General features: G+C 41.8%; 1 protein-coding gene across 1 annotated transcript in view; it reads right to left on the bottom strand.

Moving 5' to 3' along the window:
- Nucleotides 1-3,030: 3,030 nt before the first annotated feature.
- The window catches only part of LOC310800472 (retinol dehydrogenase 12-like), a gene marked incomplete at both ends in the record, with an annotated part of 34,997 nt that continues 18,690 nt past the window's right edge, over nt 3,031-19,337 (bottom strand). Inside the window, 5 exons of the mRNA XM_083663071.1 lie at nt 3,031-3,133; nt 6,721-6,913; nt 7,023-7,232; nt 10,432-10,536; nt 11,694-11,849. Coding sequence (XP_083519197.1) covers nt 3,031-3,133; nt 6,721-6,913; nt 7,023-7,232; nt 10,432-10,536; nt 11,694-11,849 — 767 coding nt within the window. The remainder of the gene's footprint in view (nt 3,134-6,720; nt 6,914-7,022; nt 7,233-10,431; nt 10,537-11,693; nt 11,850-19,337) is intronic.

Here is a 19,337-nt window from a genome sequence, read left to right on the forward strand (position 1 = left end):
ACGGTAACGTGCTTGACTTTTAATTTGATAGGTTTGTTATTAGAATGTAATCCATGAACCATTTTAGATTTAAAGCATAAACTATTTTCGTTGAACTATGAAGATTTTGCAAAAAAAAATATATATACCGTAAAACTGCCAATAAGGGCCCGGGCACTTATTATGCTAAATCAATTTGGACCAGGCGGTAAAAGGAAGACCAGGCGGCAATTAGAGTCAGGCAGTTATTTCCATTTGGGCATAATTGAGCCAGGCGGTTATTATTTTTTTAACATAAATGCCTGCTCAGCAAAAACGTAAAGTATCAAATTGCTTATTTAAACCAGTGAGATAGTACTTAGTACACACAAGAGGCTAGGTACAGGCAGTTTAAACCAGTGAGATAGTACTTAGTACACACAAGAGGCTAGGTACAGGCAGTTTAAACCAGTGAGATAGTACATAGTACACACAAGAGGCTAGGTACAGGCAGTTTAAACCAGTGAGATAGTACTTAGTACACACAAGAGGGTAGGTACAGGCAGTTTTGACAAAAACAACAATAACAACGGTAACCAAAAAAATATTCCATTTCCGGCCCGGGCGGCAATTAGAGTCAGGCGCTTATTATGCTAAATCAATTTGGACCAGGCGGTAAATGGAAGACCCGGCGGCAATTAGAGTACAGGCGCTTATTAGAAGAATTACGGTATATATTTTTTTATTACATTACATTTACGTCATTTAGCAGACACTTTTGTTTTATCCAAAGCGACTTACAATATCACAATTTGTCAACAGTACAGAAAACCACTATGCAACACAATCAATGACAGCCAAGATATTTTGATAGACTAGCACCATGTAGGAAGTAGTTTGAGAAGGAATAAGTAACATGTAGCATTTTATAAAAAAAAAAAAAAAATTTACTTAAAAACTTTTCGCGGACCCCCTGGCAAAGTGCCACGGACCCCTGGGGGTCCGCGGACCCCCATTTGAGAACCACTGCAGTCTAGACAACAGCTCCATGTTAATGTTATGTAAGCCTAATTATACTGCGTAGCTCAAAAGTCAGCTATTGAAGAAAAGCAAGAAGCAGGACTATGTGGCATGCTTAACAGTCTAACAGGTTTATTTTGTACATAAATATGTATGTACATATTGTAGATACAGTAAATGTGGTATATTAACATATTGCCAATGTCAAAGGCTTTCTTGAAGTCCCCTAATATACAAGTCTATATGTTGAGCCAATGTAACAAGAATCACATCAAAAGTACCACACAGCACAGTTGTCTTTCATGGGAAAATGTCCTTGGTGAGTTGGAAAAGCCTCTGAAACGGCATTAGAGTCATGTGATACTACAACCGATCAATGAAAGCAATTTCATTTGAGTGACAGTCATTCACGGACAATTATTCAATAGGAGAAACACTGATCTATACTTTAGCACCAAACCTACTCCACACAAACTGGGACAAACAATTTCTATGTCAGCTCAATGCCCTAGATAGTATTAATCAATAAAACATACTTCCTGACACTAACAACAGAGAGGGACTCACTTCATGTTAACTGTTATCAAAGTGTCTCAATCGCCAGTTTACCCACAGATGATGATGTAGTGTAGTGGTTCCCACACTGGGGTACGTGGAGGTACAGTACTACAGGGGGTACTTGAGAGAAAGGGGTAAATGTAAAATGTATGTATAAATAATTGAAAATAAATGAAACGTTAAAATAAATCTGCTCAGGAGGAGGCACTATTTGCAACTCTTTCACTCAATTTCTTATTTTGTAATTGTATATTCTTCAAAGGGCGGACTATCAAATCGTTCATTGCATCATATGCTATAGTTTTCTCTTGCCGTTTTATAAGCAAAATATTGTAGTTGGGTAAAGGGGGTACTTGCATTCAGAAATCAGGGAAAGGGGGTACTGAAGCCAAACAATTCTGAGAACCACTGATGTAATGGGACACAGAAGCACATCTTTTTCACAACAGTAACATGAATGCCTCAATAAAAGTGCTTAACAGTGCTGTTTATTGATGATGTTTATACAGTGCATAAATATGTATGTTCAGAGGAGGACTTCCGAAATAAAGTCTAATTTATCAATCACATAGCGTTGCCATGCTGAAGTCATGAAGCAATACCAGCACTACAGGCACAGAATAAATAACCTTCGTAAAAGACAGCCAGTGCACCACAAAAAGTTGGGGTGAGAGAGCAATTTAGCACCTGGCAATGAGAATGAGGTAATAATGACAACTACAACTACATTAATCTTTAAGAATGAAAATACTTTAGGATTTAAAAGCACTTTCAAAGTTTCCAGACACAAAAATAAGAGTAGGCTAATATCAGCAATACAAAAAAGAGGGGGGGGGCGGGACGTGAGAGCTGTTAGATGTAAACTCCCCTGAGTGTGCTGTGAGTCACTCCCAGGTGATACATGTGAGAGCTGTTAGATGTAAACTCCCCTGAGTGTGCTGTGAGTCACTCCCAGGTGATACATGTGAGAGCTGTCCTATGTAAACTCCCCTGAGTGTGCTGTGAATCACTCCCAGGTGATACATGTGAGAGCTGTCCTATGTAAACTCCCCTGAGTGTGTTGTGAGTCACTCCCAGGTGATACATGTGAGAGCTGTTAGATGTAAACTCCCCTGAGTGTGTTGTGAGTCACTCCCAGGTGATACATGTGAGAGCTGTCCTATGTAAACTCCCCTGAGTGTGTTGTGAGTCACTCCCAGGTGATACATGTGAGAGCTGTTAGATGTAAACTCCCCTGAGTGTGTTGTGAGTCACTCCCAGGTGATACATGTGAGAGCTGTTAGATGTAAACTCCCCTGAGTGTGCTGTGAGTCACTCCCAGGTGATACATGTGAGAGCTGTCCTATGTAAACTCCCCTGAGTGTGTTGTGAGTCACTCCCAGGTGATACATGTGAGAGCTGTTAGATGTAAACTCCCCTGAGTGTGTTGTGAGTCACTCCCAGGTGATACATGTGAGAGTTGTTAGATGTAAACTCCCCTGAGTGTGCTGTGAATCACTCCCAGGTGATACCAAGCATGTTGCAGCTGATCTCCCACAGTTTCTCGCCCAGGTCATCGTCTGCAGCCATCCTGGAGCAGCTCACTGGAGCGCAGTCACTGCTCACACACACAACACACACAATGCCCATTACAGACTGCATGTCCATCAAGCACTATTTATCTCCTCTCACAGTGTGTGTGTGTGTGTGTGTGTGTGTGTGTGTGTGTGTGTGTGTGTGTGTGTGTGTGTGTGTGTGTGTGTGTGTGTGTGTGTGTGTGTGTGTGTGTGTGTGTGTGTGTGTGTGTTTGCGCGCGTGTGCACGTGAGTGTGCGTGTGTGTGTTTGTTTGTGTGAGTGTTACCCCTCACCTACTGTACATACCCCTGTTTGTGTCAGTAAGGAGAAAGACGTTTTAGATGTACTGTATAGCTAATTTCACTTTTCAATTGTACGGGGGTGAATTTGTATATAACTCACCCGTTTAAAGTAAAATAGACGATTAAAAGAACTATGTTTTGGCCGGGATTGACAGGGTCGCCTGTCCAGTGATCACGCAACTCACCGATCACAGACCAATAGCAGGTGCAAAATGCCAAAACAGAGGCTTCAAACCCCGTCCACTGTGGTGCCTAATCAACGCCGGGCTCTGAGAACTGTCCGAGGTGCTGAAGGTAGCCTCGCCCCAGTCCCATCCACCACTGGGCAGAATCCCCATGGTTCCCCGGGCCCCGGACGATTTCCAGGCGGGTTACTGGCTTACCGCCGGTGAGAGACAGCGGCCTATAGATGGTAGCTATCAGTAGGGCTGGGTATTGGTTCAAATTTCAAGAATCGATTCGATTCCAATTCACAAGGTCCCGAATCGATTAGTCCCGATTCGATTCGATTCCGATTATATTAATTTCAATATCGATTTGGTTAGTGATACTAAAACATGTTTTTTGAGCTGTAACCTGAATTACATGATTGTCCAGTTATGTAACACAGGGGTTCCCAACCTTTTTTGCGCCCAGGACCGGTAGATACATGGGAAAAAAAAGTTGCGGACCGGTTGTCAATTTTAATGGTTTTAGTTACACAGATATTTACTCACCAGGTGGTGACAATGGGTAAATAACAGCCTTTTCATCTGTCAATAAAGACACTTTCACAATTATGCACAGTGATTTGATTTCAGCCTATATAATTTCTAAAAGTAGATATTAATGATCAAACATTTTCATTTATGTAGCCTACACTGCAGTATTTATGTTTTTGTTTCAACTACAAACCTAAATAAACGTCAACTTGAAGCTATGTTTAAACTACCACACACAGCCTATAATATTATAGCCTATGTTTATTTAATTTTTTTTTAATAATAATAATAATTTAAAAAATCGATCTCTGGACATATGAATCGATATCAAAGGATTAAAATAAAAATCGATTAAAAATCGGAGAATCTATTTTTTTAAACCAGCCCTAGCTATCAGTGTGAAATTATCTGATTCCATACACCTGTTTACTGGCCTATTTAACCCGTTGATCCACAGATGGTCAGTGCTGAGCAGTGTTGCCAACTTGGCCAACTTGACGATTGATTTTCCCTAGCCGATCTCGATCGCCCCCGCCCCCCCGCATGTGGCTGCTGCCTGAGAGCACAGAGAGCAGCAGTGTGACTGAGTGTGTCTTCAGACTATTATTGAATAAATGCTACTACTACTACTGTATATTTAAACATGTTTCTGGTGTCTGCAATGAGCCTCGTTATTAAAATCTTTAATGACAAATCTGTTGTCATTGTCGCTTGGCCTGTCTTCTTTTTTCTCATTCTCCACATGCCGCGCCGCCTGGCATGCAAAACTAGGCTACTCTGTGCTCAGTTCCATAAGAGTAACGTTATGTAGATGTAGGCAGGCACAATGTCCTATGAATAAATACCGTAGTTTTGCGCCGCTGTCAGTCAGAGGCTGTAATTAATCTTCCTACCTGTCATGCAGTGCTGCGGGAGGATGAAAAAACAATCCAGTCTGTCCAAACTTTTTACCGATCTAATCTCAGTAGCCTATGAGATGCAGGGAAATATATTTTAGTAGCCGATGTGTTCAGAAGATCATTCTCACGTTGTTCAGGCAGTCTTGCTATAGTGTAGCCAGGGGCGGAGCGACCCTATCAGCCCAGAGGGGGCGAAGCTCTTAGGGGGGCCCCATCAAAAAAAAAAAAAAAAAAAAAAACTTTTTTTTTTTTTTTGAAGGCCAGGCCAGGCGCAGGGCCGGTTCCAGAACAAGATGACTAGGGGTGCATCCTAGATAGGAAGGGGTGCAGATGCCCGGCCAAAGGCCGGGCCCACTCGGGTGGCCGGCCGAAGGCCGGCCGCCCGAAAACTTTGACATATTATTTTACTAAAAATAATGCATTTGACCATCATTTCAAGTAGAATGATACCACCCAAGCAAGAATATTTCAAGTGTTTCAAGTGCTTTACTGAAATATTTGGACCATATAATGATAATACAATTATCTCAACCTTAAAAGGTTACATATAGGTGCCAAAAAGCCATAAAATCACATCAAAGAACAAAGAAAAACAACAACTATAATTCAAGTTTAAACAGTAAGTGTGCAGCTGTAGCATTTATAAAACATCTTTTTTTTTTTTTTTTTTTTTACTTTTCAACTGAGCATGCAGACAATTAAAATAAGGGTGCAATGCATGCTTTTGCACCCCCATAGAACCGGGCCTGCCAGGCCGCGAAGAAAAATGTGCCTTTTTTGCATGTTTGAATCGGTTTTAGCCATATTTAGTGGAATATCTCATTTTAAACACACCAATGTTATTGTCTATTGATTGAATTCCTCTCAGACTCACACCACTGACTTTATTAAATAAAGTCATTTTAAGTCACAACTGTAAAATAGCTGATAGCCCCTATATCCGAAAACACAATTTGTCACTCATTGAGCCAAGTAATATTATGTCCAAGAAAGACTACAGTGAAGCCACTTTACAGACAAGCTTGTTCTGAAGAAGAAAAATAAAAACACAGGTTGCCAGCCGGGCCCAGTGGCCTGGCCTGCAAAAAAAAAAAAAAAAAAAATTTTTTTTTTTTTTTTTTTTTGATGGGCCCCCCTGACGAGTGGGCCCGTGGCGGCCGCACCCTCTGCCCCGGCGTACGCTCCGCTACTGAGTGTAGCGTTATATTGTTTGGGTTGAGAGGGCGATGACATAGTGCATAGGCGATGTCAAAGGGTGGTGACTGGACGATCTGACTGTGGTCAAGATCGCGCAACTCTAATTTAAGTGTGACTCTGAACTATTATTCCTGATTGTTCCTCTCGGAATCGAACCTGCAACTTTATGTTCATGTGCGAATATTGAGTAAAGTAAAGACTTTAAACGTTTACACGGCTATTACACCAATGGGTGATGTCCATCTCTTTTATAAAGACTATGGTATTTCAGCTAGTGCCGTTTCCCAAAAGGGATATAAATATGTTTGTTGACTGCTACTCCTTCATGCATGTTCCCTCTGTTACAGTCCTGAGAGAGAGAGAGAATGAGAGAGAGAGTGTGTGTGTGTGTGTGTGTGTGTGTGTGTGTGTGTGTGTGTGTGTGTGTGTGTGTGTGTGTGTGTGTGTGTGTGTGTGTGTGTGTGTGTGTGCGTGTGCGCGTGCGTGCATGCGTGTGTGTATGTGTACGTACAACAAAGTACAATATGTACCTGAAGTAGCCTCCGCTCTGGCTCTCCAGGCCTGGCTCCACAGCACAGTAGATGGTGGTCTGAGCGCCTTCTACTGTCGTCTTGCTGAAGATCCCGAAGATCTTCACTGCCACCTGGATGCACGGGTGCTGGTGGCGCCACAGGTCTGACCGCACCACCCCCGGGTGCAGGGAGAACACACTCACCCCTGTGCCTGCAACACACACCCAGGCAAGTATGTACACACATAATTCAATCATGCGCTTTCCTTCTTTCTTTGTGTCACACGCTCCATTCGTCCACTGAATCCATGAGCTTCTCACCTTGTAAGCGTGTGGCCAGTGAGCGTGCAGCGAGGACGTTTGCCAGCTTGCTCTGTCCATATGCCTTCATGGTGTCGTAACTCTTGTCACTGTTGAGGTCGTCCAGGCACAGAGCGGTCCAGCCGTGGGCCACCGACGCCACCACCACGATACGGGCCGGAGCCGAGCGCTTGATGAGGTCCAGTAGCAGATAGGTCAACAGAAAGTGGCCTAGAGAATACAGAGAGACTGCATTCATTGAAGCCAGGCGGGTGGACCATTGACATCGCCATGATAGCTAGGTTGAATTGATCTTTTCTTTATTTTGTAGTAGGGATGCACCGATATGGAAATTTTTGCCGATACAGATGACCGATATTAACGTTAACATTGCTGTTTCCTCTCAATATGAACATTTTGGCCGATATTGATAACTGATATCAACATTGCTGTTACTTCACTACCGATATGGTGGCTGATATATCGTGCATCTCTCTCTCTCTCTCTCTCTCTCTCTCTCTCTCTCTCTCTCTCTCTACTTGGCTAATTCCCCCTGCTGTCCTGGGCGTTGCTAAAGCCACTCTGCTGATCTGCTGGGAGAGCCATAAACTAGCACATGCTTCCTCCGATACATGTGCACTCACCAGCCGTTTCTTTTCACCTGACAGCAGGAAGTTTCCCTCCCATCCGCAGATCGACCAGAGGAGGTGCTGCTAATGAAGCGACGAGGACGCGTGTATACTTTTCCCAATGGGGTTTAGATGAAACCACGCCCCAAACTCATTTGATTGGTCGCCCCCCTCATGCACGCCGCGGCTGTCCTCTGCCACGCCTGACAACAAACTACCCTAAACAGCAGAGGTGACTTCACTGCACCCCAAACGCCGCTCTTGACGGCCAGCCAGGCAGGCACCGGTCAAAGAGAACTCTTTCCCCGAAGTGGAGTGTGTTTTCCCCGTTTCTCCCCGTTTCTCCTTCCCCTGGCTGGAGATGTGTGGCTCGGAGAACTAGGAGCAGGCAGCGCTGCCTGCTCCTAGTTCTCCCACCCACACATCTCCAGGGGATGGAGAAATGGGGGAAAACACACCGGGGATAGAGTTCTCTTGACCTGGCTGTAAAGAGAGGCGTTCGGGGTGCAGCAGAATCACCTCAGTTGTTTATGGTAGTTTGTTGTCAGTGGTGACGGGGGACACTGACGGGAATGAGGGGGAAACGGTGTGTGTGTGTGTGTGTGCGTGCGTGCGTGCGTGCGTCCATCCGTGCGTGCGTGCGTCCATCCGTGCGTGCGTGCGTCCATCCGTGCGTGCGTGTGTGTGCCTCGCTTCGGCGGATGAGTTCGGAGGATTCACTTGCTTGGCAGGGCGGGAAGAAGGCATTGCGGCGACCAGTCAAATGAGTTCGGGGTGTGGTTTCATCTAAACCCCGTTGCGAAAAGTATACACGACCAGGACTCATACCCCACACCGGCTTCCCACCCGTAGACATGGCCAATTGTGTCTGTAGGAACGTGTGACCAAGCAAGAAATACCGCTACCGGGAATTGAACCTGCGTCTCCGCGGTGGTAGGCGATGATTTATTAGATTGGTCATTGCATTCACTTATCTTGAATGATGCCTTGGATAAGTGGAAGGGCTTATTTTCTCTTCCTATTATTTCTCTTATAAACACATTTCTCCCACCCTTGGGCCTAATAGTGTTTACACATTTGTTATGGTTTATTTTTACGCTCATTAGGAGTCACATGGGTGGAATTGAGCCATTTAGGACACTGCAACGAGTGCCAGAAATGTTTGCCAATCACAGGAAAGTATTACAATTCTGCAAAGTATTACAGGGAGGTTTAGACTTTATTGATCTGCTAAATTTCATCCATTTGGTACTCCAGCCAGGTTGAAACAAACTCAAACACTAAGAATTATTCTCATTTTAAAACCATTTGATCAAGGTGTGACTTCTAGTGAGGCCACATACAGTAGCACTGGCCTAAGTGTTCACAAAGATCTCTTCCACATATACAACCATACATTATATTATACACAACCATACATTATATTAGCATCTGTTGCAGTTTATTTGCTCTCCCTACTATTGTTCTCGGTTTCCTGTTCTACTGTTGACCTGGCAGTGTTTATCATTATTTAAAGCACATGTCAAATACATGGAAAAGGATGTGTGTGAGGATGTGTGTGTGTGTGTGTGTGTGTGTGTGTGTGTGTGTGTGTGTGTGTGTGTGTGTGTGTGTGTGTGTGTGTGTGTGTGTGTGTGTGTGTGTGTGTGTGTGTGTGTGTGTGTGTGTGTGTGTGTGTGTGTGTGTGTGTGGCGTGCGTGCGTGCGAGTGAGCGAGTGAGAGAGAGAGAACATGTTTCAGCACGTGTGTGCCCTTGCTAGCTGGTGCCAAAAATATCTGTGCTAAAGGAAAAGTCTGGACGAAAGCCATTGTCCAATATTGAAGATCATTGAGAACTTGGAGGAAACCACCCATGGAGGTATGGGGCCATGTATTAGGGCACACATGGGCAAAATACGGCCCGCGGGCCGCATGCAGCCCTCGGGCGCCATCTGTGTGGTCTGCGATGGAATTGCAAATATATATATATATATATATATATATATATATATATATATATATATATATATTTTTTTTTTTTTTTTTTTTTTTTTACAGTGCACCTGAACGCAACATGCAAAATACCCACTGAATAAGTGTCCAAATGTTCATGTCATTCTGGCCAATATTCCACTTCTGTTTCAGCATTTCAGTCTGGAATATGGAATATCTTTCAATAATCTTAAGGCTACATTGAAGTAGAAATTTAAATAATTAACTCATTGGTTTTGGATTTATTTAGCTTCAAGAGTGCATTTTTGTTTGTGTGACCCTCAACACATGGCTTTGAGAATCTGGGGCCACTTACTGATACTTATGCTTAAATTAACCCACTCATATTCTGGTTTATTTCAAGAAAAACATTTCGGCTAGTGGAAATTCTAATTGGCTGCTAACTTTAAAATCTAGCAGCCATATTGGCAGGTGGTCAAACACGTTAATTCCAAGCCCTGAGAGCAGGTGGTGACATAGGAGTGAGTGAGAAAAGGATCAAATATTGGTGGTTAAGACTGAATAATGACATCACAACTGTTAATTTAAAATTAGTTATTCCTCTAAACCTGGCTTCAAATGCCCCAAATTTTTCGCGCTGGCGCCGTTCGGCCCTCAGCAAAACCTGGTAGCGAGGACATTTTTTGTGGCCCTCTCTATCATCAAAGTTGCCCATCCATGGGTTACGGCATGACAATATTTGTTCAGCCCCCGGCAACAATCTGGGTTTCTCATGTGGCCCCCCATGAAAAATAGTTGCCCACCCCTGTATTAGGGTCTACACACACACATCTTTCCTGAATGGGAAGTGCACTAACGCTTGTTCTTACCCAGGTGGTTGACCCCTAGCTGCATTTCAAACCCATCTGCAGTCTTGGAGTAAGGACACATCATGATGCCTGCATTGTTTATCAGGATATTCACCCGTTTCTCTTCTGAAAACAAAACCAGACACACACACACACACACACACACACACACACACACACACACACACACACACACACACACACACACACACACACACACACACACACAGATGAGGGAGCAGCAAGCAAATTCTACAATGGCTACATATACTGACTGTATGTTGTCTCTACAGATTGTCATTTTAAATCAGTAGGACAAGTGTATTTCCACTATGAATCATGGGCTATGAAGGGCTATGAAATTCTGTGAGATACATAATGGAACCATTACACCGTTTGTGGTGGATCCTAATGCTTCCTTTGTTGGGAATGGATTTAATTTCTACAAGTCTCCTTTTAAGACTCACCACAGGAGATGGACAAGTCTCCATCTAAGACTCACCCCAGGAGATGGACAAGTCTCCTAAGACCCACTCCAGGAGATGGACTATAGACCTTACCAGGGCTGGACTGGGACAAAAAAATCGGCCCTGGCATTTTGACCCCCAGACCGGCACCACCCACACACAACACCACCCATCTTCGCACTCCAACCAACCGTGCCACTACCTAAAAACACTAAATCTGCCTGTGTTATGGGCCGGTCAGACAATTATTTTCCCCTTTTTTCTCCTTTTTCCTTCTTTTTTTTGCCTGACCGGCCCACAGGGCAAATGCCCTGTATGCCAGCTGGCCAGTCCAGCCCAGGACCTTACCTTCTAATACCCACTCCAGGAGATGGACTATAGCACAACAAAACAAAAAACCACAAATGAATTATTTGAGTCTGTAAGGAGTAACCGTACATCATCCTCTTCATCTTCATCCTCCTCCACTTCTTTCAATAATAGAGCAAGTGCAGATAGCCCAGTAATTGGATGAAGGCACAAAAAGCCTTCACGTCACAAAATGTTTGTGTGCCTCCTTAGGAGATCATATTTCCCATTTCCAAAGTGCGGCTAAAGTATTAGTGCCCATCCAAGTGTTTAATAGATTTAACTCCTAATTTCCCATTACATATAATAATATATAGTTTCCCTTGCTCTCATACATCTATCCATTCATACATCCATTGCTCATACTAATATTTGATGATTCCATATTTTACTTCAAAATAGAAGAAATGAATGTTGATTATAGTTTTGTTTATTACCTACATATTATGCGTATTGTGACTACCCTACCTCTGTTGATGAGTTCAGCGAAGGCTCTGATGGACTTGGTGTCAGACAGATCCAGTTTCCTGATGACCATATTCTCATTTCCCGTGTCTTCCAAAATGTCCCCCCGGGCCTCCTCCGCCCTCTCCAGGTCTCTGCACGCCATGATGATCCGCGCGCCTGAAAAACACAGGGTCAAGGTTCACTCGTCGGTGACACCATGATTAAAATGTTAAGTAATATGGCTGGATACCTTGTGCAGTCCACTTCACAGGAAACGACCAGCCGATCGGAACACAGCCCATGATTGGGATGTGTTCAGTTACCTTTCACTTTACAGTTTCTCTTTAGTTAAGACACAAGCAACTTTGTGTGTCGGTCTTCCTTAACCTCCTTGAAGGTTTCCTACCTAACTTTGCTCATTTGCAGCATAAAGGGCGAACTACGTCAATGCAGGAGGAAGAGTGTGCTGCCGATCTCTCAGAGTGTACTTCTGATCATCGCCTAAGCTTTTCTAAACTCTCACAGCACCTCATTTAGCAGCCGCTTCACTCACATGAACACAAGACGCTCTCAACTGTGTCGTTCTCATCCGCCTTTGACGCAAATTATGATGTGTTCTTTCTAATTCTAATGATCATATCACTCCAGTTCTTAAGTCCTTACACTGGTTGCCAGTGTGTCATAGAATAGATTTTAAAATACTGTTATTAGTCTATAAATCACTTAATGGCCTAGGCCCAAAATACATAGCTGAATTGCTCCCACGCTACGAACCGTCTAGAACTCTTAGGTCAACAGGGTCCAGCTTATTAACTGTCCCTAGGATCAAATCAAATCATGGGAAGGCTGCATTTACCCATTATGCTTCTGCTAGCTGGAACAAATTGCCTGAAGACCTCAGATCTGCCCCAACCTTACTTACTTTTAAAAATAGACTAAAGACTTTTATGTTTACCGTCGCTTTTAACTGCTGACAGCTACTATGCAAACCCAATGAGTCCTCTATAAGTTTTTAGCTCTTTTTGCAACTGCTGCGCCTGTTGCTTAATGCACTTTTTATACTCTTTTTTAAAGTTTTGTTGTGATGCTTTTAAATGTCCATTTTATTCTCTTCTTTTATTCTTTTATTTTCCTGTCAACCATTTTATGTGAAGCACTTTGAATTGCCTCTGTGTATGAAATGTGCTATACAAATAAACTTGACTTGACTTGACTTGACTAATGAGCACAGAAAGGCCCGGGGTCTTTGAAAACACACGAGCACAGGCACACACAAATACACTACCCCGCCCCCCTCCACACATACACACACTCTCACTCTCTTACACACACACACACACACATACACACAAACCTGCATGTGCACACACTCCCACAAGACACTCCCACGTAGACACTGGTTGCACACACACACACACACACATGCATGTGTACACACACGTGCGCGCGCACGCATGCACGCACGCACACACACACAATAGCTGCCACGCCCAGCAATTATGGGAGAGAGGAGCCATTAATCAGTTGGAGCGTAGCGTCTGTGTCCCATCAAAGTGTCTTTGTTTTTCTCTCCCGTTGTGTGCGTGCGTGTGTGTGTGTGTGTGTGTGTGTGTATGTGTGTGTGTGTGTGTGTGTGTGTGTGTGTGTGTGTGTGTGTGTGTGCGCGTACGCGTACGCGTGTGTGTGTTTCTCTCTCGCTGCGCCCATGTGGGAAAAACACATTGTTCCCACATTTTCCTGGCAGCCGAGCCCACTCTCATTTAAAAAAAACAAATCAAATCGTAAACCAACAGTGTGAATGGGAAGTTTGACTGAAGCGAGCCAATGGCAGTCCAACTTACACATGATTTCAAGGGATTGAAGGGGGAAATGTTTTGGTATACTCTGATGACGTTTCTTCATTTGTAATTTATCAGAGATTAAAATGCATATTTGCACATTTCCGTTTTTATCTGACGACAGTGAATGCACCAGAAAGATGAATATGATCCAATCTGAGATATCTGATCCTTTCCACTTCCAGAGTGTTTACGAGGTCAGCGAGCCACATCTTTACATTGGGAAGCTCTTTCCCCTTCCAAAGTCTTAGTATACATTTCTTAGCAGACATAAGACAAAAATTAAGAAAATGTTGATGGGCTGTTGAGTGTCCGTCTATCATTTCTGAAACGTTAAAAATAATGGTTTGTCGGTCTGGTTTCACTTGGTGTGCAAGTATTTCAGAGATTGTGTTAAAGACATTAATCCAATAATTCTCGATCTTGGGGCAAAGTATAAAGCTGTGGGCAAGCGTGGCCTCGTTAGTCTCACATTTCTCACATGTAGGTGAGACTGAGGGAAATAACCTATGCAATTTCACCCTTGAGTAGTGTAGCCTATGTACAATTTTAAATTGCATGAGGCAATGTCTGACATTTATAGAACATCTATGTATCTGCACAAGACTACGGCTCCAATGTTCTTCTGTGATTTGGACATCCAGTTCTCTTTCCCATTGTGCCCGTATATTGGATGTATCAGCTCCACCCTGTCGTATATTCAAATAAAAGTCTGATATAAGGTGAGGAGAATAGGGGGAGCGTCTCATTATTTCTCTGATTGTAGAATGGGCCAGTGTCCTATAAGAGGGAACATGTTTCTGAACGTAATCCCTTATCTGCAAATACCTAAAGAAGTCTTGTCTAGGCAATCCTATTTTTTGGGTAAGTTGTTGAAATGAGGGGAAAACATCATCAACGTACAGATCTGAAATAGTCACAATACCCGCTCTTTCCCAGGTCTTAAAGGTTGGATCAGAAATGGATGGGGGGAATAAAGGGTTCCCTGTTATTGGCATCAATAGATATAATGAACTCCAATCATTGTGTTTACATATCTGTTTCCAGATGTCATCTGATGTACGTATTAACAGGTTATCATTATACTTAGAACGTTGTACTCTGGATGAGGCCAGAAGAATAATCTCTGGTTTATATGGATAACAGTCTTCCCTTTCTAATGTCAACCATGTAGGGGAATGTTGGGTGTTATGAAAATAAAACATAATAACTCTGGCATTGGCTGCATAATAATATCTAATGAAATCTGGCAAACCCAGCCCGCCCTCACATTTAGGTTTACATAGATGACTCTTTTTAATCCGATGGCTTTTATTGTTCCACAGAAAAGGATTAATTATTGAGTCTAATTTTTTAAAGAAATTCTTAGTTATATAGACTGGCAGATTTTGAAAGAGATATAATATTTGAGGGAGGCTGATCATTTTGATTGTATTCGCTCTACCAATAAGGGAGAGAGGGAGGGTTTGCCAGTACCTCAGAGACATCTGTAGTTTCGTAAGAAATGGTGGGAAGTTTTCTTTATATAAGTCACAGTATCTTTTTGTAATGTGGATGCCCAAATATGTAAATTTATTAGTAGCAATCTTAAAAGGTATTGAATTTAGAAATATTGGGTCTTGCAGTTTAATGGGCATCAATTCACTTTTGGTCCAATTAATACGGTAGCCAGAAAAACTGCCAAAAAATTTGATTCGGTCCAGAATGCGAGGGATGCTAATCTCAGGTTTCTTAATATATAATAAGATGTCATCTGCATACAAAGAAATTCTGTTTTGTGTCATACCTGTGTCATAACCATGGATAAAAGGGTCAGATCGTATCAACTCCGCTAATGGTTCAATGGCTAGAGCGAACAGGAGAGGAGAAAGAACGCAGCCTTGTTTTGTCCCCCTATGAAGTGGGAATTCAGAAGATATAGTTTGGTTTGTAATAATTCTAGCTTTGGGGCATTTATAAAGTAATTTCACATATTTGATGAATGTTTCTCCTATTTTAAATTTATGTAATACAGAGAATAAGTAATTCCATTCAACTTGATCAAATGCTTTTTCGGCATCAAGGGAGGCAATGACCAGGTCATCCTCTGGGAAGCGTTTAGAGTACATGATATTAAATAAACGTCGCAAATTGAAAAAAGAATGTCTGTTTGGGATGAATCCCGTCTGATCTGGGTGTATGAGTTTACTAATTACTTTATTTAATCTAAGGGCTAATATTTTAGCTAGCAATCGATTATCTAGATTAAGCAGTGATAGGGGTCTATATGAGCCCACTTCTTGGGGGTCTTTTCCCTTTTTGGGAATTACAGTTATGACTGCCTCATACATTGTTTGGGGTAAGCCCTCGTTCACCAATGCACATGAGAGCAGACGGTGAAGGTGAGGGAGGAGAATTGGTGACATTTTTTTATAATATTCAGCCGTATATCCGTCTGGTCCAGGAGCTTTACCACTTTTTAAGCCGTTGATTGCCTTTTTAATTTCTTCTACCGTAATGGATTCGTTTAAATAATCTATATCTTGTTGACTTAAGGTTGGGAGATCACTGTTTTTCAGGAAATCTTGCATTGTGGTGGTGTTATCATCAGCTCTGGAACGATACAAGTCTTCATAGTACTGTAAAAACCTGCCATTGATTTCTTCAGGGTTGTAAAGGGTCTTTCCAGTCTCGTGTTTAATACTGTGTATAGCACGATCACTCTCTGCTTTTTTAATCTGTCTTGCAAGCAATTTATGTGGTTTATCACCGTATTCAAAAAATTCCTGTTTCTTATTTAACAAGTATTTGTTTACACTAGATGTTATAATTTTATTATATTCGTATTTTAAAAGTAATATCTTGTGATATAGGTCTCTAGAGGGATTCTGTATGTTTTCTTTATCTAATATGCCAATCTGTTCTTCTATACCAATTAATTTATTTTTATTTACTTTATTCCTGTAAGCTTCCACAGAGATGATGTGCCCTCTCAAGACTGCTTTAAGAGTATCCCATAGTAATGAGGGAGATATGTCTGGGCCTTGGTTGGTCTCATAAAATATCTTAATTTGTTTTTCTAAATCTGCACAGAATATGGGATCTTTAAGGAGTATGGAATTAAGGCGCCATCTATGATGTTTTTTAGTGCTATCTGTCATATTGATAGTGAAAGACAATGCAGCATGGTCTGAGATTACTATATTATGATATTTCACAGTCTGCACATTTGATATTGTCTTAGCATCTATAAGGAAATAATCGATCCTGCTATATGTATTATGAACTGGAGAAAAAAAAAGAATAATCTCGCCCTGTGGGATTCAAAACTCGCCAAATATCCACCAGGTTTGTGTTTGTGGCAAAGGATTTAAGCAATTCTGCTGTTTTGGACCTTCGAGGTTTTAGCTGTGAGGATTTATCCAGATAGGGATCCAGAGCACAATTAAAGTCTCCGCCTATTATTAGATTTGTTTGTGGTGTGGAAGCAGGTATAAGAGTGAATATTTTATTGTAAAAGCTTGGATTATCAAAATTAGGGCCGTAGATATTCAGCAAAGTTACAGGAGTGGAATACAATTCACCTGTTACGATAATAAACCTACCCTGGTTATCTGTAATAGTGTCAATGTGTTTGAATTGTACATTCTTCTTAAATAAAATAGCTACCCCTCGTGCTTTAGTTGAGAAAGATGAATGATATGCTTGGCCTATCCATCTGGCTCTTAGTCTAGTATGGGCAACTTCTTTAAGATGGGTTTCTTGAAGGAATATGACATCGGCTTTCAAAGAGTTGAGATATGCGAATATTCTTCCTCGTTTAACAGGATGGTTCAAACCCTTCACATTTAAAGTAGCAAAGGTTACACCTGTAGGGCCGCCTAGTATATTACTTCTGCTTGTCATTGTCTGTTTTGATTACGATATTACTATATACTGTATCGGATCTCTCTTCCACCCCCAAAATAAAAACAATTATAAAATAAAACAGATAACAAAACTTAATGTGATCAAAGACATAACAAGAAAAAAGAAAAAAAACCCAAACATGTCTAGCCGAAGAAAAAAAACGACGACGCGACTCCCACATTGAAAAAGGGTCTAACTGCGTAGCAGTCACCCACACTCCCTGGGAGGGGAGAAGAGTCAGACAGGGCCATGGGACCCCCACATTATATTAATTAAAGTAACACCTATTTGACAGTCTTTGTAAGAGTTCCTGAACATAAGTTTAGACTGAGTGAAAGAGGGAAGAATTAGGAAAATGATAGCATAATTGGCTGTGCTGCTAATGATGGTGAGCCTAGTTTTCCAATCGCAACTGAGTATGCTATATTACAGGAGAGAGCACAAATACACCTGTCAGATAAGGAAATAGATGGGATATATACGCATTGCATACCTACCCACCCATAAACACACATATTGAGAACAAAACAAGCAAAAACAGACAAACAAAACAAACAAACAAACAAAACAAAAAAAAAAAAAAAAAGGGGGGGGGAGGGGGGGAGAAAATTGGGGCGGTGTTCTACCCCAACAATAGTGGCTGGATCAAACTTTATGCTAAGATGGATTGAGAGAAAAAAAAAATAATAATAGTAATAATAAAATAATTAATAAATACGATAAAAAAATAAAAAAAATAATAATAAAGTAAATAAATGAATACATTAATACATAGTGCACAAGATGACTAATACCTTGATGTGCTTGGGACATAATAAATCATATTAATCTCAATTGGAAATGTGTGTGTGGTGGCCTGCTGAAAAACAAAAAGAAACATGCAAAAGCATGCAAAAGCACGGCGCCAAGCATTGCACAGGGGGGGGGGGGGGAGGGGGGGTGCGGAAGTTTTGCCAGATCGACTGCTTATCAAACTATAAAGAGGAGGGCATAATTCCGATCAAGGGGGGAGGGAATACAAAACAGAGAAAACAAAACAAAACAAGAAAAACATGCAAGAAAAAACAAAAACAAAACTCCAAACATTTCACAAGGGGGGGAAGGGGAGGGGGGGGGGGGTAGAAGGGGATGTTTTGCCTAATGCAAAGGCAGGTCTGTCCAAATCGGATTTAAGGGAAATGAAATTAGGCAAGATTATCCCTCATTATATAGGCTATGGTTGGTATTCTTGGCACAAAATAAGTCATATTATTCCCAATTCAGTTTGAAACATTGCACAGGGGGGGGGGGGGGGGGGGGCGGAAGTTTTGCCAGATCGACTGCTTATCAAACTATAAAGAGGAGGGCATAATTCCGATCGGGGGGAGGGGGGGAGTACAAGACAGGAAAAACAAAACAAAACAAAAAAGGGGGAAAGGGGAGGAAGGGGTGGGGGGGGGGGAGGAGGGGGGGATGTTTTGCCTAATGCAAAGACAGGTCTGTCCAGATCGGATTTAAGGGAAATGAAATTTAGGCAAGATTATCCCTCGTCATATAGGCTATGATTGGTATTCTTGGCACAAAGTCATATTATTCCCAATTCAGTTTTATACATCAGCACATACACATACACACACACACACACACACACACACACACACACACACACATACACACACAAACACACACACATCTTTGTAAAGAGAAAAAGAAAAAGATATTAATGATATTAATAAAAAGTAGTCTGCCCATAGATCAATGGGCCTGATCCATAGGCTAACTAAGGAAAAATAAACGTATGCATGGGTATTCTCTAATCCTACCATACCCTCCTTATGTAATAAAGAAAATTAGAGGTATTTGTGGTGATTTCCTATGGAATATTGTTTATTTAAGTCATCAACAGTCTAATTTATTTACTTTTTTTTTTCTTTTAGATTTGACTTAATATGGCAGCCTC

The sequence above is a fragment of the Poromitra crassiceps genome (genome assembly GCF_964638095.1).
Source record: "Poromitra crassiceps genome assembly, chromosome: 2".
NCBI classification, from domain to species: Eukaryota; Metazoa; Chordata; class Actinopteri; order Beryciformes; family Melamphaidae; genus Poromitra; species Poromitra crassiceps.